Source organism: Anolis sagrei, chromosome 3 (assembly GCF_037176765.1).
Source record: "Anolis sagrei isolate rAnoSag1 chromosome 3, rAnoSag1.mat, whole genome shotgun sequence".
NCBI classification, from domain to species: domain Eukaryota; kingdom Metazoa; phylum Chordata; class Lepidosauria; order Squamata; family Dactyloidae; genus Anolis; species Anolis sagrei.
In genome coordinates, this window is record NC_090023.1 from 253,546,926 (window position 1) to 253,569,107 (window position 22,182).

The 22,182-nt window shown below is 41.4% G+C and overlaps 1 protein-coding gene across 1 annotated transcript in view; it reads right to left on the reverse strand.

Annotated features, from left to right (window-relative positions):
- Positions 1 to 5,171: 5,171 nt before the first annotated feature.
- SPATA16 (spermatogenesis associated 16) overlaps positions 5,172 to 22,182 on the reverse strand; it is a 177,538-nt gene continuing 160,527 nt past the window's right edge. The window contains exon 10 of the mRNA XM_060766767.2: positions 5,172 to 5,496. Within this exon, the coding sequence (XP_060622750.2) occupies positions 5,374 to 5,496 (123 nt within the window). The 3' untranslated portion in view covers positions 5,172 to 5,373. The remainder of the gene's footprint in view (positions 5,497 to 22,182) is intronic.

The following is a 22,182-nucleotide window of genomic DNA, read 5'->3' on the forward strand; positions in this document are numbered from 1 at the left end:
GAAAACAGACCAGGATCAACATGGCGAAAGGTGCTGCCATATTAGGTACCCTTTCTTTGATCTCTATGGTCAGAGAACATGAAGTTTTGTGTGTGGTGTAGGACACCAGATGTGAAACAAAAAGGAGGTGGGGCCACAGTCCTCTTTCAATTATACCAGTGGATGGACCCATTGGTCAAGATTAAGGTTCGGGAATAGCCTACGGAAGGGATCTCCCCATGGGAGTGACCCGAGGAACTGTATTTCCATTTATAAAGTCCTGGGACTTGGGTAGGACTATTCTGGGTTCGTCTTCTTGTAAATAGCCAACTGGGGAGCAATCAAACTATTGGATGACCCTTGGGACTTGGGTGTTTTGTTAAGAGAAGGCCAAGGAAGGAGTCTAGGGTAAACACCTGAGTTCAGCTAAACTCACTTCAACTTGCTCTCCCCTATTGCTCCTTTTAGGTATAACCATTGTAAACAGTAGATAGATAAATAAAGTGGCCCTTGTTTACCCAACTTTCTGCATCTGGTCTCATTATTCCATGGTTGGTCATCAAACTACCTTTGGAGGATGACAGCTAAAAGCATAGTTATGTGCACTTAATAAAGCATTGACACTCCTGGCTACAACAGGAAATTGGAGTAGACAACGGAATAGATCATTTCTACACAACAAAGGTATCTATATCTAAAAGAAACCTGGGTGTGGGGGAAAGCTTGATAAAACTGCATAATGCAGGAGATGCCAAGAGACACAAGAGCTCCAACATTAGAGAGTTTACTTATGAAACATTTAGGTTGTAACCTTAATGATGCATGTGGAGTTATCTTTCTTGTTTACCTTGCCTGCATTCATCAAGAAAGGCTGCTTGTCATGGTGTCATAAAGTTCCATTGGAGAGGAAAAAAAGATTGGCACAATTACTCCTGCCTCCATAGTGCAATAACACTTTGTAGCTCTCTCTCAGGAGTCTACACTCTTTCAAGGTAGATTATGCAAAAAACATTTGATCATTTTTTGATTCCATTACACAATTTCTTTGAGTCACAGTTGCGTAAATCAAGCTGTTATCATGCTGGTGGGCTTGTGCATTTTGCATGCATTTTGATTTAAGAGCTGTGCTTCAGGACCAAATGTATTCTGGGAGTGGGTGGCAAGGAAGCCACAGGCAACTGAAGGGAGAAACAAGCTGTGCTAGCCAAAGCTTGCTCTGTCTGAATTCGATGGCAAATGGTTTAATGTCAGTATGTAAATGGTCTAAAGGTATATGATATAGTAACTTTGCTGAAGCTCAGCTGGTCTCCTCAATGCCCGAATGGAAAACTGTTTGCAGACTTTATTTGCATGTCCCTGATTTATTTCAGAAATAAATCAAGGGAAAGCATTTCTTTGCTTAGAAATATAAGCCAACTTGACTTACACAAACATAATGGACAAAGCAATGCTATCACATTGAGAAGGGGAAAAGATTTTATGACAGTCCAGCTGCCGTGCCCATGCTGGTTTGCTGCAAACTGGCTGCAAACTGGCTGGGAGGTGGAAGGATAGCTTTCTTCTCCCTGCTCTTTGCTTGATCACAGGCCAATTTGGCGGTGTGTGTGTGTGAAGGTGGTACCTCTCTAATCTATGAGGCACTGTTGCCCTATTATTGGCTTCTCCTGAGCTCCTAGAAAGCACAGCACAGTTGCCATTTTGGGCACTCAAACATGATGTCATATTACTGCCATTTGCCTAGTGGGATGATTTTTAATGGGCTTTCTCCTGAAACTTTAGACATTTAAATTCCCTTTAACTCCATTATAACCAAGAGGTTTTTTGAGGGGGGATTTACTTGCCTCTGAATTATTTTTGGTGGCACGTTTTTTGGGTGAACATGTCATAATAATAAGAACAATATGGTTCCGGCCCACTTTACCTGTCCGAACCATCTAGGTGTTTAAGATCATCTGGTGAGGCCTTGCTCTCAGTCCAGCCTTCTTCGCAGGTGCGATTGGCGGGAACGAGAGACAAGGGCTTCTCAGCTGTGGCCCCTCGGCTATGGAACACCCTCCCTAGGGATATTAGATCAGCCCCCTCCATCCTAACATTTCAAAAGAGAGTCAAAACTTGGCTGTTTGAGCAGGCATTTGCAGACGCAGTGTAACAGACTAATTGAGATCCATGGAACGATTGGACGATGCGATGGAAAAATGATTTTAGTGATGAGACGCTGAGGACTTGTGTTTTATGGTTTTTACGGTAGTCCACGCTCTGGTTACATCCCGTATAGAGTACTGCAATGCTTTCTACATGGGGTTGCCTTTGAAGACTGCATGGAAGCTTCAAATGGTCCAATGGGCAGCAGCCAGGTTGCTAACAGGAGTGGCACTAGAGGAGCATACCACTCCTTTGTTGCGCCAGCTCCACTGGCTGCCAATCTGCTTCTGGGCACAATTCAAAGTGCTGGCTTCAGCCTATAAAGCCCTAAATGGTTTCGGTCCAGCTTAACTATCTGAACGTATCTCTCCTTAAGAACCATCCAGAATGCTAAGATGTTCTGGAGAGGCCCTGCTCTCACTCCCGCCTTCCTTTTAAATTGTTATTCTGATGCTTTTATATTAAGCTATTTTGAGTCCCCCTCAGGGGAAATAAAGCAGGGTAACAACAACAACAACAACAACAACAACAACAACAACAACAATTCTGGCAGCCCAAGAAGAAGCCATTAGAACAAATGCCATCAAATCCAGAATTGAAAAGTTGGCGACAGATCCCAAATGTACATTCGGCAAGGAAGCAGATGAAACAATAGATCACATCCTCAGCTGCTGTAAGAAGATCACACAGACTGCAAGCAGAGGCACAACACCGTTGCTCAGATGATTAATTGGAACTTCTGCCACAAGTACCATCTGCCTGCGACAAAGAACTGGTGGGATCACAAGCCGGAAAAAGTTACAGAGAATGAACACGTCAAGCTACTCTGGGACTTCTGAATGTAGACAGACAGAGTTTTGGAGCACAATACTCCTGACCTCATGATGGTGTTAAAAAAACAAAGTATGAACCGTTAATGTTGCAGGATTATAGAGAAACAACTGGAAAAGCTGACACGGTATGAGAATTTAAAGATTGAACTGCAAAGACTCTGGCACAAGCCAGTCAAGGTGGTTCCAGTGGTGATCGGCACACTGGGTGCAGTGCCTAAAGACCTTGGCCTGCACTTAAATACAATCAGCACTGACAAAATTACTATCTGCCAGCTGCAAAAGGCCATCTTACTGGGATCTGCACACATTATTCGCCGATACATCACACAGTCGTAGACACTTGGGAAGTGTCCGACGTGTGATCCAATACAACAGCCGGCAGAGTGTTTGCTGTGGACTCACTTTGTTGTGTTTCAAATAATAATAATAATAATAATAATAATAATAATAATAATGTACTAACCAGGCCTGACACTGCTTAACCGCGAAAATTAGATAGGATCTGGTGACTTTGGGATACTTAAACAATATTTAACTCGACATAATACATAGATTTACTAGGGGAACTTTTGCAGCATATGTTGCTACAGTTTTTCAGGCCTAACAACCGGTATCAGTCAAAGACATAGACATGTTCGTCTGGATAAGTCCAGCTTTGTTCCTTAATGGCTATCTTAAAAACTGAACTTGGCACCCTGTCACCATATCCGCAGGTTTTGCAAGTCTCTATTTCTACTCACACATACAGCCTGTTAATCATAGCTTGAAAGGTCTGTCCAAAAGCACTTCATTCCATGCATCCAATAAAGCAGACATGAAGGTTTATGCAACTAACAGCTTTCTCTCTGTCCCAAATGCCCTACAACAGGGGTCCTCAATTTTTTTAAACAGGGCCAAGTCACAGTCCCTCAAACTCTTGTAGGGCCAGATTATAATTTGAAAAAAAAAGACCCCATGTATGAATTCCTATGCACACTGCACGTATCTTATTTATAATGAAAAAAAAAACACTTAAATGTTTTCAAGTCATTTCAGACTTTGGTTGACCCTGAGCGAGGGCCGGGTAAATGTCCTTGGAGGGCCGTATCTGGCCCCTGGGCCTTAGTTTAGATTACTGCAATGCTCTCTACATGGGGTTGCCTCTGAAGACTGCCCGGAAGCTGCAGCTAGTCCAACGCTCGGCAGCCAGATTACTAACGGGTGCTGGGTACAGGGAGCACACCACTCCGCTGTTACACCAGCTCCACTGGCTGCCAATTAGCTTCCGAGCACAATTCAAAGTGCTGGTGTTAACCTTTAAAGCCCTAAACGACTCCGGCCCTGTTTACCTCTCCGAATGTATTATCCCCTATGAACCATCAAGATTATTAAGATCGTCTGGAGAGGCCCTGCTCTCGGTCCCACCGGCCTCGCAAGTGCGTCTGGTGGGGACGAGGGACAGGGCCTTCTCGGTGGTGGCCCCACGACTGGAACTCTCTCCCACCGGAGATCAGAACCGCCCCTTCTATCCTGACTTTTAGGAAACAGGTGAAGACGTGGTTATGGAGACAGGCTTTTGATGAGTGAGACAACACCCTAAGACATGGATGGAAGATGATGTATAATTGTTTTTTAGTATGACGACTGACCACTGTAGTTTTGGATATATTTGTTGTTTCAATGTGTTATTGTAATATGAACTATTACTAATTGTATGTGTTTTCAAAAGAGGTGAGAAGGTCAGTATATAAAACTCTGAAATAAATAAATAAAAATAGTTTGAGGACTCCTGCCCTACAAGATTTCTTTGCCTAACTGGGTAACCGATTTCGGAATAGCTTAAGTCAGGCATCCTCAAACTGCGGCCCTCCAGCTGTTTTGGCCTTCCAGAATTCCTGATGATAGAACAAGCTCGTTAAGGCTGCTGGGAGTTGGAGGCCCAAACAGCTGGAGGGCCACAGTTTGAGTATGCCTGGCTTAAGTAATGAAGAGAAGTAAGTCATTCTGTATGATGTGAAGTGCATAACTACACCATTTCTGTATAGATGCACTGTGGATTAAAAAGACCCACAATGCACCTTTCCAGAAGGATTTTCTCCTGGAAAAGACCTATGATGGGATTGAGTAGAGCCATGCAAAACTGCACCACTTTGAATGCACCTAAAAGAAAGTATATTGCCATGATCCATATTCCACTCTAAGTTTGAATAAACAAGGCTGTTCTGCATAAGACTCCAGTCAAGCATCCTGTGAACGTTTATTCTTGTCAGATGAGACTAATGAAGTGCAGGAGCTGGTTGCAAAAGATGAGCTGTAAGGGAGGGGACACCTCATTAATTTGAAGGCCAGCCTTTGTTATCCCAGCTGTCAAACTCTGGCGATATTAATGTCCTCTCCTGCCATCCCCGGTGCAGGACGGGAGCCTCTTCCCCCAGCAGGCCTAGCAGGGCTGTTCACTTTGAAGCCGCTTCATTTTCATTTTCTGCCTCCTTGCCGTTCTGAGTTTTTTGGTCTTTAAGAAACTATCTTCTAATTGGTATAAGAAGTCTTCTATTATTCCAACCTGCAAGGAAACATAAAAGGATACGGGGCTGTCAGACAATGCAGCATTCACTTGCTTGCAGGTAGTCAACATCCTTTGTGAAATGGATTACTTTCCTTTCAAAATGGTAAATATGATATTATTCAGGTGCAGGAACCATTCCCCAGAGGCCCATAATATTCCCATTACACAGATGGGAACTGGAGTCGGGGACACTGTTTAATTTCACTGAAAGAGAAGGGAATGAGCACAAACAAAGGAAAAACCATGGATTGTATCTGTTGCTTCTTTGGAAAGTTTTGCTTACGAAATTGCCCTTGAAAACAAAATGGACTGCATCCATTTTTAAGAACAGGATTACCTCATTCAGTGATAGGGAGCTTGTCATTGTGTGCTTTCAAGTTGCGTCCAACTTGTGACAACCTAGCACAGGGTTTTCTTGACAAGATTTGTTCAAAGGGCTTCTTGCTTTTGCTTTCCTCTGGAGCTGAGAGTCCGACTCGTTGATGGTCACCCACTGGGCTTTCATGGTGGAATGTGGATTTGAACCCTACTCTCCAGAGGACTAAGCCAATACTCAAATTGCTGCAATCTCAATCACCCCTAAACTGCACCAGCAGCCAGAGGTGAGGAATGATAGCAACTGAAGTCTTGTAACAATATAGGGTTGCCATATAATCCTAACTACCTATGGACTTATCTTTTTTTGAGGATGGGGATGGTAAGACTGATGTAGCACTCCATGTTACTGGAAAGTAAGTCTCAGCGAACTTAGTCATCATAGCAAAGGCTGAGGAATGCTGGGAATTGCAGATCAACAACATCTGGAGGACAACATGATTCCCTGGCTTGCCTTAAAAGTCTATCCTGTCTAGTAAAGAGGTTTGGGATCTCTGGTTGGAATAGATAGCAAGGTCTGAAAGAGAATTTCCCAACTTGGACCCCTCAGCATATATTAGTGTCAAACCCCAGACCCTCCTTCAGCATTAGCTATGCTAGCATGGACTAATGGGAATTGTAGACAAAAACATTGAGGAAACGGCTGAGGGCCATAAAATGTACCATGGCATATCTTCTGGTCCCTGTGTTAAGTTAGCATTGTATAACTTCAAGAAAGATAAGTGTTAGACAAACATATATTCGGGTAAAAAACTTCCTCTATTTTACAATCTTACATTTTTTTGAGGACGTTAAAAGGGCTTATGGCAGTGGTTCTCAGACTGTGGATCCCCAGATGTTTTGGCCTTCAACTCTCAGAAATCCTAACAGCTGGTAAACTGGCTGGGATTTCTAGGAGTTGTAGGCCAAAACACCTGAGGACCCACAGGTTGAGAACCACTGGCTTATGGGAAATATGGGTCTTGTGTTGAGAAGTTTGCAGAATTCTGTCAGATACATCAGGTTCTATACAATACATGCAAATAGATTTGAATCAGTTGAGCTGCTCTTTCTTTCTTTCTTTCTTTCTTTCTTTCTTTCTTTCTTTCTTTCTGGAAACCACCTAATATTCCTGGAAACTGCCTTGAGTCCCAGGTCCCATCCCCTCAAAAAGGCAGCATATAAATTAAATAAATAAAATTAATTCTTGAGAGCCCTCAGTTACAAATTCCTAGTTTTATAACATTGCTACATTCCTAAGGTGCCTTTGATTATAAGCCAGGCTTGCTAAATAGCCTGATTTTCTTTTCTGTGGAGTACAGCTGAAGCATTTTCTGCAGAATCCACTGTAAACACTGTACATCATTGCCGAAACGTTTGTGTAAATAAGTGGAATTCAGAAACCTTTCATTATTATTATTATTATTATTATTATTATTATTTTATGTAACTCTAACATTTTGTTCAGGGGACCCCCAGTTTTAAAAAGTAGTGCTCTAGATGTTTGGGACCTTTTTCTCTCCCAAACCCAAACAAGCATGATCAATGGTAAAGGTTTCTGCAAGTTAAAGTCTACAAAACTTGGAGTGCCTAAGTTGAGAACCACACCTTTATATCCTGTATTAAATGTAAGTATTCACAGTGACACATGGATCCCTTGCATGGTTTATAATTATGGATCTTTTACAACAATATTTTGATCTGGGTCGTTATGGGTATGTGTATATATATCCTGTTTACAGGGATCGGAAGCTCCAGGTTGCAGCATTTCAATCTGACCCCAGATGGTCATGCACCCTCTTTTTATGATGCTGTTGTCTGATAGAGCCCCAGCTTTGTACACCCCCATTATACATATTTGAAATGCTTTTCTTTAGGGTCATTTCCTGGCAGGAAAAGGTTAAGGTGAACACATGCTGATATATTTGATCTCCTCCTTTAGTCCCATCTCACTGGTAGAACGTGGCCTTCCATGAATCTGACCCTCAGATCAGAGGTGTCAAACTTTTGCCCCCCCCCCCCCCAGATGTTGCAGAATCCAACTCCTAGAAGCCCTAGCCAGTTTGTCCAATGTCCAGGAATTTTGCAAGCTGACTCTCAAAACATCTGGAAGGCCACAAGTTTGTCATCACTGCTCAACAGAAAGGAGGTCTGCAGCCTTGGTCTGTGGTGTCCAATAAGAATTTTGTCTGAATAGTTTATAGCAGGGCATATTAAACTTTTCCCACTCACAGCCTTTTTTGCATGAGATTTTTTTCCTTGACTCCAGATATATATCCATATAAAATAGGTATAAAAATTAAACATTGACTGATAATAAACCAGTATTTGCAAGGATTGTTAAAGAGGCTGATTTTCCTTTTTATGAAGTACAGCTGAAGCAATTTATGCAGAGTCCAGTGTAAACACTGTATGTTGTTGCTAACAGATTTGTGTAAATATCTAGATAGCGTTCAAAAACATTTCACTGTTGCCAAATTTTTGTGACCTCAACGCTGAGCCATTTGGGGTTGAGACCCACAGTTTAATAAGTTGTGGTTTGTAATACTGTATTTGTGCAAAATGTTACATTTTGCTCTCCAGCCCACGTTCCACTTTAAAGAAAACAAGACAGTCTTGCCTAATTTGACAAATTATGTCGTAAGACTCGGTATATCCGCTTGTTTGTGTGTTCACGCATGCATACAGAAGCTTCACAAGGTATCTGTAATTTTCCTGATGTGGGATAGATCGACAATAGTGCCTTCGTTCTGCTTGTGCACGTTACCGTTGGGAATTTATCAAAACGCTGTCTTTAACTGGCATTGAAAAACAGCCACTTTAAAAGGAGGGCACGACGGGAAAATTAATCTTGAACAAGTTTGCCTGATAAGGAGAGAATACCGACAGAAGAATTGGAGCTTCTGGCATTTTGCAGGCTGAAAGTCAGTGCAGGGAGAAAAATGTGCATTCCACACTGCCGTGGCAAGAGCCATTTTTCTATTAAATCAAAATGAAGTTCTGAATAAATACATTTTCCTGAGAAATATCATTCACCAGAGGGCTCAGTAAAAGAATAAAGGATGCAAAACAATTCGTGCAGGTGCCATCCATCTTCTTCAAGAACAAACCAATAATTATTTTAATAAGTGGCATATTGAAATGCCTGTCTCCCTGCCTCTTCCTCCCCCCGTATCATGAAGAGCTTTAAAACAATTTTAAAGAGCATCTTACTATATACAGATGAGGGCAGCATCCAGGTGTTCTGTATGAATACCTCACCCCCACTCCCAGCTACATATAGTCATCTTTCATGTTTATTCATACGCATTACCATTTTCAGAAATGCAAAGAGCCCAATAAAGTGAGCACAAGATAGCTGGAAGTTTGCAATTAATTATCCACTAAGCCACCCCACTGCCTCCGTTCGGAGATATACAGGTATGGAGACTCTTTTTTCCCCTGGATTGCAAACAGCTGAATTCCTTTTCTTAAAAGAACGAAAAGCAAAATTAAATCAATGCATCACTTTGTCATTAGTATGAACGAGCTTCTTCTTTTTCCCTCCGGGGCTGGTGGGACTGGAAGTGTTTTTACGTACTCATGATTGCAACTGAGTGACCGAATATGAATAATTGTGGATATGGTTTGTTTACTGTTACATCAATGTAATGAAGGAGTGCACACATTTTGAGGCAGTATGTGCTAAAATGACATTTGCTCAGAGAGCAGCTTACAACAGGATGATTCTCAGTCTCTCAGAGTCAGATTCAAACCACCATGGCTAGCCATGATATTCAATTTCTCTCTTTTCAAGTTTTCCCATGTACAACATATACGTAATATCTTTAGATTACCTTCTTCCTGTGGTGGTTCCTAGTCTTTGATGCATTAAGATGGGAATTTATTACTTCAATCAGTGCTCATTTTTTCAAGGTTACCATGTTGTTTTCATATGATTCAATTTATAGAGGAACTAAGAATGAAAGATCTCTGGCCATCTAATGTCCTACTCAAATCCTACAAACTTTGGGCTGTGAATGGTTTCTTTTTTCTTGCTGCCTTCCATTTCACCAAGCATTGTATTGCAAAGGCTTTCATGGCCAGAATCATTGGGTTGAAGGTTTTTCGGGCTGTATGGCCATATTCTATTTATTTATTTGCTATACTTGTATACCGCCGTTTCTCAGCCTAGCCGGCGACTCAACGCGGTCTAGAATCATTCTCTCCTGATGTATCGTCTGCAGCTACGGCAGGCATCCTCAGAGGTTGTGAGGTCCTCTGGCCTCACAACCTCTGAGGAAGCCTGCCATAGATGCAGGTGAAACATCAGGAGAGAATGATTCTAGAATATGGCCATAAAGCCCAAAAAACCTAAAACCCTCACCAAGCATTATTTTCTTTTTCAATAAATTACACAATCTCACAATATGAGACGAGAGACAGGGCCTTCTCGGTGGTGGCCCCCCGGCTGTGGAACGCCCTACCTGTGGACATCAGACAGGCCCCCTCACTGCTGGCATTCCGGAGGAAGGTCAAGACCTGGCTTTATGAACAAGCGTTTGGCTAATTGTGCAATGAAACACAGTAAGATGGTACAACTGAACATAGGAACTGGTATAAAGGACTATGATTGCGGATTCTGATTTTGATTTGTTTGCTGAGGCGCACGTCTATGTTAATTGATTGCTTGATTTGATATGTCTTGTATAATGTGTTTTAACTTCTTTTTGATATTGTTGTGTTAACCTTTACTATGTAAACCGCCTTGAGTCGCCTTTTTTGGCTGAGAAAGGCGGTATAGAAGTAAAGCAAATAAATAAATAAATAAATATGTCCAAAGTACAACAGCCTCAGTTTGGTCATCTTCACTTTTAGGGACAGCCCAAGTCTGATTTTCTATCAGGCCTATTCATTTGTCTTTTAGCAGCCCATAGTATCTATAAAACTCTTCTTCAGCACATTCCAGAGCAATTGTTTTTTTCTTGTCAGATTTCTTTGCTGTTCAGTGAAATTTGAAATATTGGAAATTTGAACTATTACTGTCTGAATGAATGACTTTGGTATTTAATGACACCTTTAACTATCCCAATGTCTTTGCCATATCATTTAAAGTTATATACATCCTCTATGGTATATTTTTGTCTTAATAATAATCTGGAACCTTGTTTTTGCCCCTTCTTCTTTCAGTAGTTGTTCCACAACTTTGCTATATTCTGCAAGTAATATGATAAAAGTAAAGGTAAAGGTTTCTGGTTGACATTAAGTCAAGTTGTATCCAACTCTGGGGTGGTGCTCATCTCAGTTTCTAAGCCAAATAGCTGGTGTTGTCAATAGACACCTCTAAGGTCATGTGGCCAGTATGACTGCATGGAGTGCCGTTATCTTCCCACCTAAGTGGTACTTATTGATCTACTCACATTTGCATGTTTTCAAATTGCTAGGTTGGCAGAAGCTGGGGCTAACAGCGGGAGCTCACCCCACTCCCCAGATTCGAACCACTGATCTTTCAGTCAGAAAATTCAGCAGCTCAGCGGTTTAACCCGCTGCACTACAAGGCCCTCCAGTAATATGATGTCATCTGCATATTTTCAATTGAGACTATTCCTTCCCTGATATTTGTACCTGGTTCCTTTGTGTCTTATAGTTCCCAAAATTTGGAGATTCCAAGAAAGTTAGTCCCTCCCCCCCCCCCCCCAAAAAAAAAAAAAGGAAAAGGAAAAGAAAAAGTAACATTTCCAAACTCTGGAATAACATTTTAAGTGGTTGATCATATCATCCCATCCTTAGCACTACATATCAAGTGACAGCCGTATTTTCTATTTCGATCTCGTCTATCAAAACAGGGCTTCAGAATAATCACCCTCTTGTTATGTAGTGTGTGAAGGTTCGGGAAGAAGTCTTGGCTGCATAATTGATTTTTCTGTCACGGCTGCATCTGATGAAGCCAATCAAGCCATATAATTAAACTATATGTAGCCAGTGTGTGCAAGCAACAAATTATGGTATGAACAGAATGGGGAGAAATACAGGCACACACCTCTTCATCCATCCACAAAACATTGGGTGGTGATGGTGAGGAAACAGTACAAAAACATCTGCTCGGCAGTTATGGCTATAGTGCTCTTTCATGGCTTCCTGCCTCTACTTTTGATTTTAAAAGCAAACTTGAGAGTGAGAGAAAATGTCAGCCTTTTCCTCCTTTCTTTTTGTTTTGTTTTTTTCCTCCTCTCCCTTTTCTTTTTCAAGTTGCCTGTTGATCTGCCTTCGCAAAGAAGAAAAGCTAGGATGGTTGCGTCTCCCTGGGAAATGCCAGCATTTTATTTCATTTTTATTTTTTCGCTTTGTGGGAAAGCATTTAAAGTGTGAGACCTGGATGTCAGGTTGAAGAGGCGCAGTTGGCAGGTGGCAACTGAGGGGATATCAAAGAGCAAGTCTTCATTGAAGCTGCCAATGCTACTGTCACAAGGAGCGGGCTGCTTCCGATGAAAGCGTTTCTGACTTGAAACTAGGAGGGATGACTCCGAGGATGAACAGATATCAGCCTTTTAGTGACAGAAGTTTTGCCCTGTCTCCCATTATGCTCTGAAGAGTGCTTGGTGACTATATAGGACAGGACCTTTTGGGTGTTAGCACCTCTTTCCTGCTGGCCCTCAAAAAGAAAGCAAATGCTCTTTGTGGAGGTTTTTGTTGCTTTTATTGAGGTGTACTTTTCATTGCTTTTTGCTGCTGCTGCTTTTAGGATGTTAGTAGTTGTGTTATGGAATAATTACTGTATTTACACGAGTCTAATGTGCCATTGACTCTAATGTGCACATCAATTTTCAAAACCCTGAAACCCAAAAAGTATTTACCATATTACACAAATCTAATGTGTAACTTAATTTTGGGGAGGTAATTTAGTTACAAAAAGTGAGCATTTGAATCGAGTAAATACGGTACTTCTAAAAATGAGAAATGCCTCATTTTGGACTGAAAGGCAATATATATGTATAAGGGTTGAATGAAAAGTAATGGCTCCACCTTCATTATTTGGGTTTGGATGGGAATATTTTAATAAATCGAATGCAAAAATAATCCTTATAATGTGCTCTTTAACTACCACTTTTCTTTTAACTACCACTTTTCCATATGCCATATGCCAGCAAATATGGAAAACACAAGAATGGCCATCAGACTGGAAAAAATCAACGTATATCCCCATACCAAAAAAAGGAAATGCTAAAGACTGCTCAAACTTTCGTACAGTGGCCCTTATTTCTCATGCCAGTAAGGTAATGCTCAAGATCTTGCAAGGAAGACTCCATCAATACATAGAGAGAGAGTTGCCAGATGTACAAGCTGGGTTTAGAAAAGGCAGAGGAACAAGAGACCAAATTGCCAATATCCGCTGGATAATGGAGAAAGGCAGGGAGTTTCAGAAAAACATCTATTTCTGTTTTATTGACTATTCTAAAGCCTTTGACTGTGTGGATCATAATAAATTGTGGCAAGTTCTTGGTGGTATGGACATACCAATTCACCTTGTCTCTCTCCTGAGGAATCTGTATAAGGACCAAGTAGCAACAGTTAGAACTGACCATGGAACAACAGACTGGTTCAAGATTGGGAAAGGTGTACGGCAGGGTTATATACTCTCACCCAACCAATACAACTTGTATGCAGAGCACATCATGCAATGTGCGGGACTTGACAGATGCAAGGCTGGGATAAAAATTGCTGAAAGAAACATTTACGACCTTAGATATGCAGATGACACCACTTTGATGGGCAAAAGCGAGGAGCAGCTGAGGAGCCTTCTAATCAAGGTGAAAGAAGAAAGCGCAAAAGCTGAGTTGCAGCAAAACATTAAAAAACCAAGATTATGGCAACAAGAATGACTGACAACTGGGACATAGAGGGAGAAAACGTGGAGGCCGTGACAGACTTTGTATTTCTAGGTGCAAAGATTACTGCAGACGCAGACTGCAGCCAGGAAATCAGGAGATGCTTACTTCTTTGGAGGAGAGCAATGTTTAATCTCGATAAAGTGAAAAGTAGCGACGTCACACTGGCAATGAAGATCCGCATAGTAAAACCAATGGTATTCCCCTTAGTAACCTACGGATGTGAGAGTTGGACCTTAGGGAAGGCTGAGCGAAGGAAGATAGATGCTTTTGAACTGTGGTGTTGGAGGAAAGTTCTGAGAGTGCCTTGGACTGCCAGAAGATCCAACCAGTCCATGCTTCAGGAAATGAGGCCCGACTGCTCATTGGAGGGAAAGATAGTAGAGACAAAGATGAAGTACTTTGGCCACATCATGAGAAGAAAGGAAAGCTTAGAGAAGACAATGATGCTGGGGAAAATGGAAGGAAAAAGGAAGAGGGGCCAACCAAGGGCAAGATGGATGGATGGCATCTTTGAAGTGACTGGCTTGACCTTGAAGGAGCTGGGGGTGGTGACGGCTGACAGGGAGCTCTGGCGTAGGCTGGTCCATGAGGTCACGAAGAGTCAGAAACAACGGAATGAATGAACAACAACCACTTTTCCACATAATCACCAAACAATTGGATACATTTCTGCCAATGATTAATAAGTTTTCTGAAGCTATCATGGAAGAAGTCAACACTCTGTTTCCACAACCAGTGCCTCACAGTTCTCTCAACATCTTAATCAGAAGCATAATGATGTCCCCATAGATCTTCTTTCATTATCGGGAACAGATGGAAGTCAGACAGTGCTAAATCTAGACTGTATGGAGGATGTTATGTGGTGAGATGCAGTCTCAGAAGTTTCAAGTCTGTGTGCTTTCATTACAGGCATCAGCATCCTGGGTACTCATTGTGCACAGATCTTCCGATAGCCAAGCAAAGCAATAATGTTACCCACACGTTCTTGTGAAATGCCGATTATGCTTGAAATTTCTCTTTTTAGCACCATCCCTATGGTGGCCAACGGTTACCTCTGTCCTATTTGGGGCAGACACTACTAAGAGTAACTGAGGCTTGCTTCATCTCTTCCAAGGCCATTTCTGTTCATTGTTGTGTTTCTGGAGTTCTAAATTATGTTATTTTTAAAACTAAAAATAAAAATGAATTTGCTGAAGACTCAGGAGTCTAGACAAACCATTGGTCCATTTAGCTCAGCGATGTCAACTCTGACTGGTAACCAACATTCTTCAAAATTTCAGACAGGATTCCTCTTTAGTCCTACCTAGACTTGCCTGATCCCTTATCCACATACCAACTAGGCTTAGCCTTGTTTATCTTCCAACATCAAACAAAGCTGGATGTTTTAAGATCTCTGTGGTACCGCTTCTGATATTCAAAAGTTTCTTTGATTGTCTCACTGCTTTTACCTTTTTTCTGTCAGTGAGCATTGCTTTTATTTTTTTTAACAATTACATCTTACTTTGGCAAAAGACAGAATATATATAGAGAGAGCATTATAAATATATGTTAAAAAATACTGATTGTGTATTGTGTAGATGGTGCTGTGCAGATATCCCTTGCTTTTGGTCTCTCTTTCAACCTGAAGGTGCTTTGGGTTGAAAAAGGGAAAAGTCAGGGAGAAAAATTACACGGTCTTGCAGCTCAGAGTGGTTTGTGATGCTGGAGGAAACAGGAACAGAAAAAGGAAAGATGTGGAATGAATTAATAGACTAGAACTGAAAAACTCCCACTTAGATCTGAAACTCCCCTTAGACAGGGCAGAGCATAAATGAGGCAAATAAGGAAGGAACAGTGTTTCCTTCAAGATGCATCACTCTTAAGAGTCCCCAGATCAAAAAGCTTGCTCCAGTCCTCTGAGTGATGGTAGGAATCACCTTGAAAAAAGGTCTTCATTTGTTAGTGTTTTTTATTATTTGAAAAGAGACAACTGTGATGGCATTGTGCTCATCAGCAGATACTATCCTTAGTAAGACTATCAGGTCTCAGCTCCTGTGATGCCACAAGATCTCTGGCTCTGATATATCACAGCCTTGGATAGTTCTAACCCTATTCTTTGTGTGAGTTAAAACTATTGTTTTGATAACTGCTTTTTCTAATGAAGTAAACATTTCCTGTAGTGCTGGGGAAAAATACTTTTATAGACTAAAATTCAATAATAATAATAATAATAATAATAATAATAATAATAACTTTATTTTTGTACCCCGCCTCCATCTCCTCAAAGGGACTTGGGGCGGCTTACTTGGGGACAAGCCCAATCAACATAGTTAAAATAGAATACACTAAAAATACATGGAACATCATAATAAAAACAACCACAGATGAAATTCAGGACATATATTTCCAAGCAACATTAGAACATGACCAAAGTGCCAAAAGTTATTAATAAAGCAGAACACAAAATTTATTTACTGTATTTGTATACCACCTTTCTCAGTCTGTAGGTGACTCAAGGTGGTTAATAGGGCAAAATTAAATGCTTAAAAAGGTAAAGGTTGTCCCCTGACATTAAGTCCAGTCGTGTCCGACTCTGGGGTGGTGCTCATCTCAATTTCTAAGCCGAAGAGCCGGCATTGTCCGTAGACATCTCCAAGGTCATGTGGCTGGCATGACTGCATGGAGTACCATTACCTTCCCGACAGAGCGGTACCTATTGATCTACAAGAAAGGGGTAGATTATTCCTGTTTGTTTGTTTACTTAATTTTTATCCTGACTTTCCTTCAATACAGCGACCCAATATGGTTAACCACTCGCCCACATTGAGTTAAGTGCAAACTTGGCATTTTAAACTTCCTGGAGTTCGTAGCAACTGATGCTAAACTGAAGACAAAAGGGGAAAGCAGAAAAGGAAACCGGGAAACTTCAAAATCAGCTGGAAAAGTGGAACAGTAGAGGATTAAGTGGGACTCTCTACTCCAAAGGGGAACCGGTGGAAGGCATACAATGCCCGGAATCCCCCTCAGAAGCAAGATTCTGAAAGTTGTAGCCCAAAAAACCCAGTCGTTTTCCAAACACTATTTGTTTGTATGGTTTCCTCCATGCACTGCGCATGTTGCTTTCTTGAAAGGTGAGACCAAATGAGAGCAACTTCAACTCACAGGATGGCAGCCAGTGTCAAATGCTTTCCTTGGCTGTATGTCAGCCCAAGATGAACAGATGGTTTTTTTCTGGAAGGGGCTTCAGGTACTTTTTGGCCTCTTTTATGTACTGAGGGCGTCCCTTTCCCACAAAACATCTGCTTGGTGCCAGGTTCTGAGTGCTGTGGCAGCTTCAACAAGACATAAAATTTGAAGTTTTTTTAAAAAATGGAATGAAATATGTAAACAGATAATAGGCTCGGTGCAGTTTATTCCTTGTGCTATTTAATTTGATATTAAATCCAATTCGTTTTACGCCATCTATAAATTTTCCTTTGGTGCTTCAGATTTTAGCACTGACAGCTCGTAACTGTACTGCAGACATTGTCAGTTTTGGAAGGCAGAGGTTGATCTTGAGGCCTCACGGAGAGTGCTCCGTGCCAAGAATGGAGAGGGAAAGCATTGGTAGCATAAATAAACTGGTCAGATGTTATGGACCAGTTGCAAAGATCAGCAGAGAAATTCTAAAGGCTGGAGCAGACATCTTCACAATGAAATTGCAAGGTCACCTCTGCCTCTCAAAACGACAAGAGCTCCACCCTTGTGCAAAAAAAGCATGGCTTTAGTTCTAAGTTGCTATATGCAACTAGCTTGGCTGCCATAAGGACTAGAAACATAGGAAAATATATAGAACACATTTAACTTCTGTTTACATCTGAGAACAGAAAACAGTTCTCGGCACATCCTGATTTTTGCCATTAAATGTGATACTGCAGCAGCTTAAGAGAAAACAATCATTAAATTCCACAGGGGCAAATTGAAGCACGAGCTAAATTATTCATACTCAGGAAATGAAGTCTAATAATCTGTATTGGCTGCTTTTCAATGACTGGAAAAGCCTATTTTTATTTCAGTGGGCATTTTAAAATTAAAGTCCTGCAATCATGTCCCTTCATTTACATTTCTTGGTGTATTTTATTCTGCTGTTTAATTGCCAATGTAGATGTCTTGTGATTGGTTTTAAAACTGGAAGGCAAGACCTGGACTTTTTTAGGATTGCGGGGTAGACAGGTAATGCAAGTTGGATTTTGTCTTTTGATGCTGTTTTGAATGCCAGTCTCCTTAGATGAACAGAACATGCCAGCAAGGGATAAAACAGCCTAGATATGAAAAGGATCTAGGGAGTCTTTGTAAATGGTATGCTAAAAATGAGCCAGCAGTGCAACGTGGCAGCTAAAAAAACGAATGTGATTGATCAATTAATCAAGGGAGGGTTAATGTTGATGTTTTATACTGTATTTTATCAATGGCATTTAATTGTTGTTGAGAAGGGCGGTATACAAATGCTGCAAATGAATAAATAAATTGGAGTATAGTGTCTTGATCGAGGGAAATCGTCATTTCACTCTATTCTGCTTTGGCCAGACCTCTCCAGGAATACTGTGTCCAGTTCTGGGCACCACAATTTAAGAGTGATATTGACAAGCTGGAATGTGTCCAGAAAAGGGCAAATAAAGACTTGCAAGCCAAGCCCTAGAGCAGTGGCTAGGAAAATTGGGAATGTTTAGCTTGGAGAAGGCTGAGAGAGGAGGACATAATAGTAAAGATAAAGGTTTCCCCTGACATTAGGTCTAGTTGTGTCTGACTCTGGGTCATGGTGCTCATCTCCATTTCTAAGCCGAAGAGCTGGTGTTGTCCATAGACACCTCCAAGGTCATGTGGACAGCATGACTGCATGGAGCACCATGACTTTCCCGCAGTAATGATCTACTCACCTTTGCATGTTGTCGAACTGGTAGGTTGGCAGAAGCTGGGCCTAATAGTGGGAGCTCACCCCGCTCCCTGGATTTGAACTGCTGACTTTCCAGTCAGCAAGTTCAGCAGCTCAGCAGTTTAACCTGCTGTGCCACAATGGGGCCCTTGGAGAACATGAGAGCCATGTTTAAATATCTGAAAGGATGTCACATTGAGGAGGGTGTAAGTTGGTTTTCTACTGTTCTGGTTACTAGAGCAATGGATTAAAATTGCAAGAAAAAAATTCACTGAAACAATACAAACAACTTCCTGATGCTAAAAGCTCTCTAACAATGGAATATGTTCCCTTGAAATGTGGTGAGATTTTCTTCTTTGGAGGTTTTTAAATAGGTTGGATGGGCATCTTAGAATCATATAATAATTGTGTTAGAAGAATTTTTGTGGGCCATCCAGTCCAACACCCCCCCCCCCACACATACACACACAAAGAAGCAGGAAAGCTCCCCCAACAGATGGCCATCCAGCCCCTGTTTAAAAGCCTCCAAAGAAGGCAGGAATGCTTTGATTGTACATTCCTGTGGGGCAGAACAACATTGGACTGCATGGCCTTTGTGGTCTCTTCCAACTCTAATGTATCAACTAGCCCTCAGCACCAGGTCTTGATTTCCTCTTTGCCTTTTTTGTTTAATTACTTGTGCATAAAGTTCTTCCTCTTTCCTGGTTGCCAAGGCACCTCTTGTTAAGTGGCAGTGGTTAAAGGGTATTTATATTCAATTTATAATTCCTCTTTTCTTTTCCTTTTTTAATCCTCACAACATAACTACAAAGAGGAACCACCTGTATCTGACTGCACAACACCAAAGGAAGGAACCTTAAAGCACTTTTCATCCTCATGCATCAGGAAAAAAGATGAAAGGTATAATTCACTCTGTAAAATGGCTGGGTGGCCGACAAGTCAATTACTCTGCATTATATGTTAATTCCAAATTGACTACAGAAAAGGAGATGGCCTATGGTTCATTTAGCCACGGAGGAGAAGAGCGGCGCCCGTTTAACAAATACACTATTATATTAGTCTGCGATAATGTGGGGAAATTACAAACAGTTAAATATTTTCTCTCCTTTTATGAAAGGCTGTCAGGCGGCAACCAAGTGCCTTTTCACAAGAGAACTGGATTAAGTTGAGGACACTGAACTGTGGAATTGCTCCTCAATCAAGGAGATAGATTTGAAAAAGAACACTTGAGAGGGGGTGTTTCTATTCAGGAGAATGCTATATTCCCTCCGCCCTCTACCAAACAAGAAATATTAGATGGAAAGGGAGTTTAATTCTCTCTCTCTCATTCTCTCTCTCTCCCCACATACACACACACCCCTGCGGTTCTTCTACCCTCATCCAAGGAATTTTCTAGGTCCTCCAGTGATCCATTTCAATAGGGTATGCTATTAAGCAGGCTCTCCTATTTTCATGATAGATTAAGGAATGCATCTCCCATGGATACGGGGTTATTCTATGTGTGTATGTACCATGTATACACAGTGGCAGCCCTAGGTAATTTTCAATGGTAAGCAAACAGTATTTTGGTGCCCTCCCCCCACAACCAACCAATCACTGATATATATTTTCTGTTCGTCGTGGGAGTTCTGTGTGCCATATTTGGTTCAATTCCATCATTGGTGGAGTTGAGAATGCTCTTTGAGTATAGGTGAACTATACATCCCAGTAACTACAACTCGCATATGTCAAGGTCTATTTTCCCCCAAGAGCGCCTCAAGAGCGCCCCTGGGCAAAATCAACTATACTGCAAATGCTTACTTTGCGTAATGGGTTGAGCCACCCCTGCGTATACACTGTATATAAAAGGTAAAGGTTTTCCCCTGACATTAAGTCCAGTCATGTCTGACTCTGGGGTGGTGGTGCTCATCTCCATTTCTAATCTGAAGAACTGCCATTTTCTGTAGACACCTCCAAGGTCATGTGGCCAGCATGACTGCATGGAGTGTCATTACCTTCCCGCTGGAGCGGTACATATTCCTCCTCATATTCTACTCACATTTTTATGTTTTCAAACTGCTAGATTGGCAGAAGCTGGGTCTAACAGCAAGAGCTCACCCCATTTCCCGGATTTGAACCTGCAACCTTTCAGTCAGCAAGTTCAGAAGCTCAACGCTTTAACCCAGTGTGCCACCGATATCTAGATTTATACATAACTATACATTGTATATAGTTATGTATAAATCTAGATATTTTAGTTAGAACAAATCTGTAGACTTATACATAAACACAATGTCTGGGTGAGAAAATGGCAGAAGGGATTGAGGTCATCTGCCATCATGGGGTATTGCTACTACTTTCTCTTTACATGAAATGACCCTCAACCTATCAAAATCCATAAATTTGGTCAAAAACCCCTGCCCACAACTTCTAGCTGAGGTCAATTTATACTCATATATATTTGGTGTGTATGCACACACACACATATATAGTAGGGTCTCGCTTATCCAACAAAAACGGGCCGGCAGAACGCTGGATAAGCAAAAATGTTGGATAATAAGGAGGGATTCAGGAAAAGCCTATTAAATGTCAAATTACATTATGATTTTACAAATTAAACACCAAAACTTCATGTTTTACAACAAATCGATAGAAAAAGCATTTCAATACACAGTAACGTTATGTAGTCATTACTGTATTTACGAATTTAGCACCAAAATATTGCAATGTATTGAAACAGCTGTGGATCCGGGCAGGAGGCAGGCTGCATTGGATAATACAGAATGTTGGATGAGTGGAAGCTGGATAAGCGAGACTCTACTGTACATACAATTCAACACCACCAGTCATCTCCATTTGAAATGAATACAGACAGAGCTTGGTTTATGGATGACTCTATCTCTACAGAAGCATTTTGTGAAGTATATAGAACAGTGGTTCTCAACCTGTGGCCTTCAGCTCCCAGAAATCCTAACAGCTTGTAAACTGGCTAGGATTTCTGGGAATTGTAGGCCAAAACACCTGGGGGCTATACATTAATGGATTCAAGAGGGAAAGAGAGATAGAAAGTGTCTTTCAGATGAAAAGGTAAATGGACTCAGTGATGCAACAGACTTGTTTGCCATTCCCTCTTTCCAGTGTCCTGCAAATAGTAATTCTCTGATGAGGGAAGACATCTTGCACAGAAACATCAGCTCTTGGTTCAACTATAAAGAGGGAGCAGCAGGAAATAATGTTAGATAAGTGCTGTAAATGATGTTGTATTTTATTATTGGCTTTAATAATAAAAGCCAACATGTCATCAGCCAGCACGTCAATGACTTAAATCAAGAAATAGTTTTCTAAGATCTACAGAAACACTCACTGGAACACTTCAGCAAGCGAGAGTCCAAAAGTGGCAGGCTCAAACCCAGAACCTCAATGGTTGATACCAAATGGCTGATACCAAATGAGAGACTCCCCGCTGGGCACACGGAAGACTGGGCAACTTGGAAGGCGCTGAACAGACTGCGCTCTGGCACCACGAGATGCAGAGCCAACCTCAAGAAATGGGGCTACAAAGTGGAATCCTCGACATGCGAGTGTGGAGAA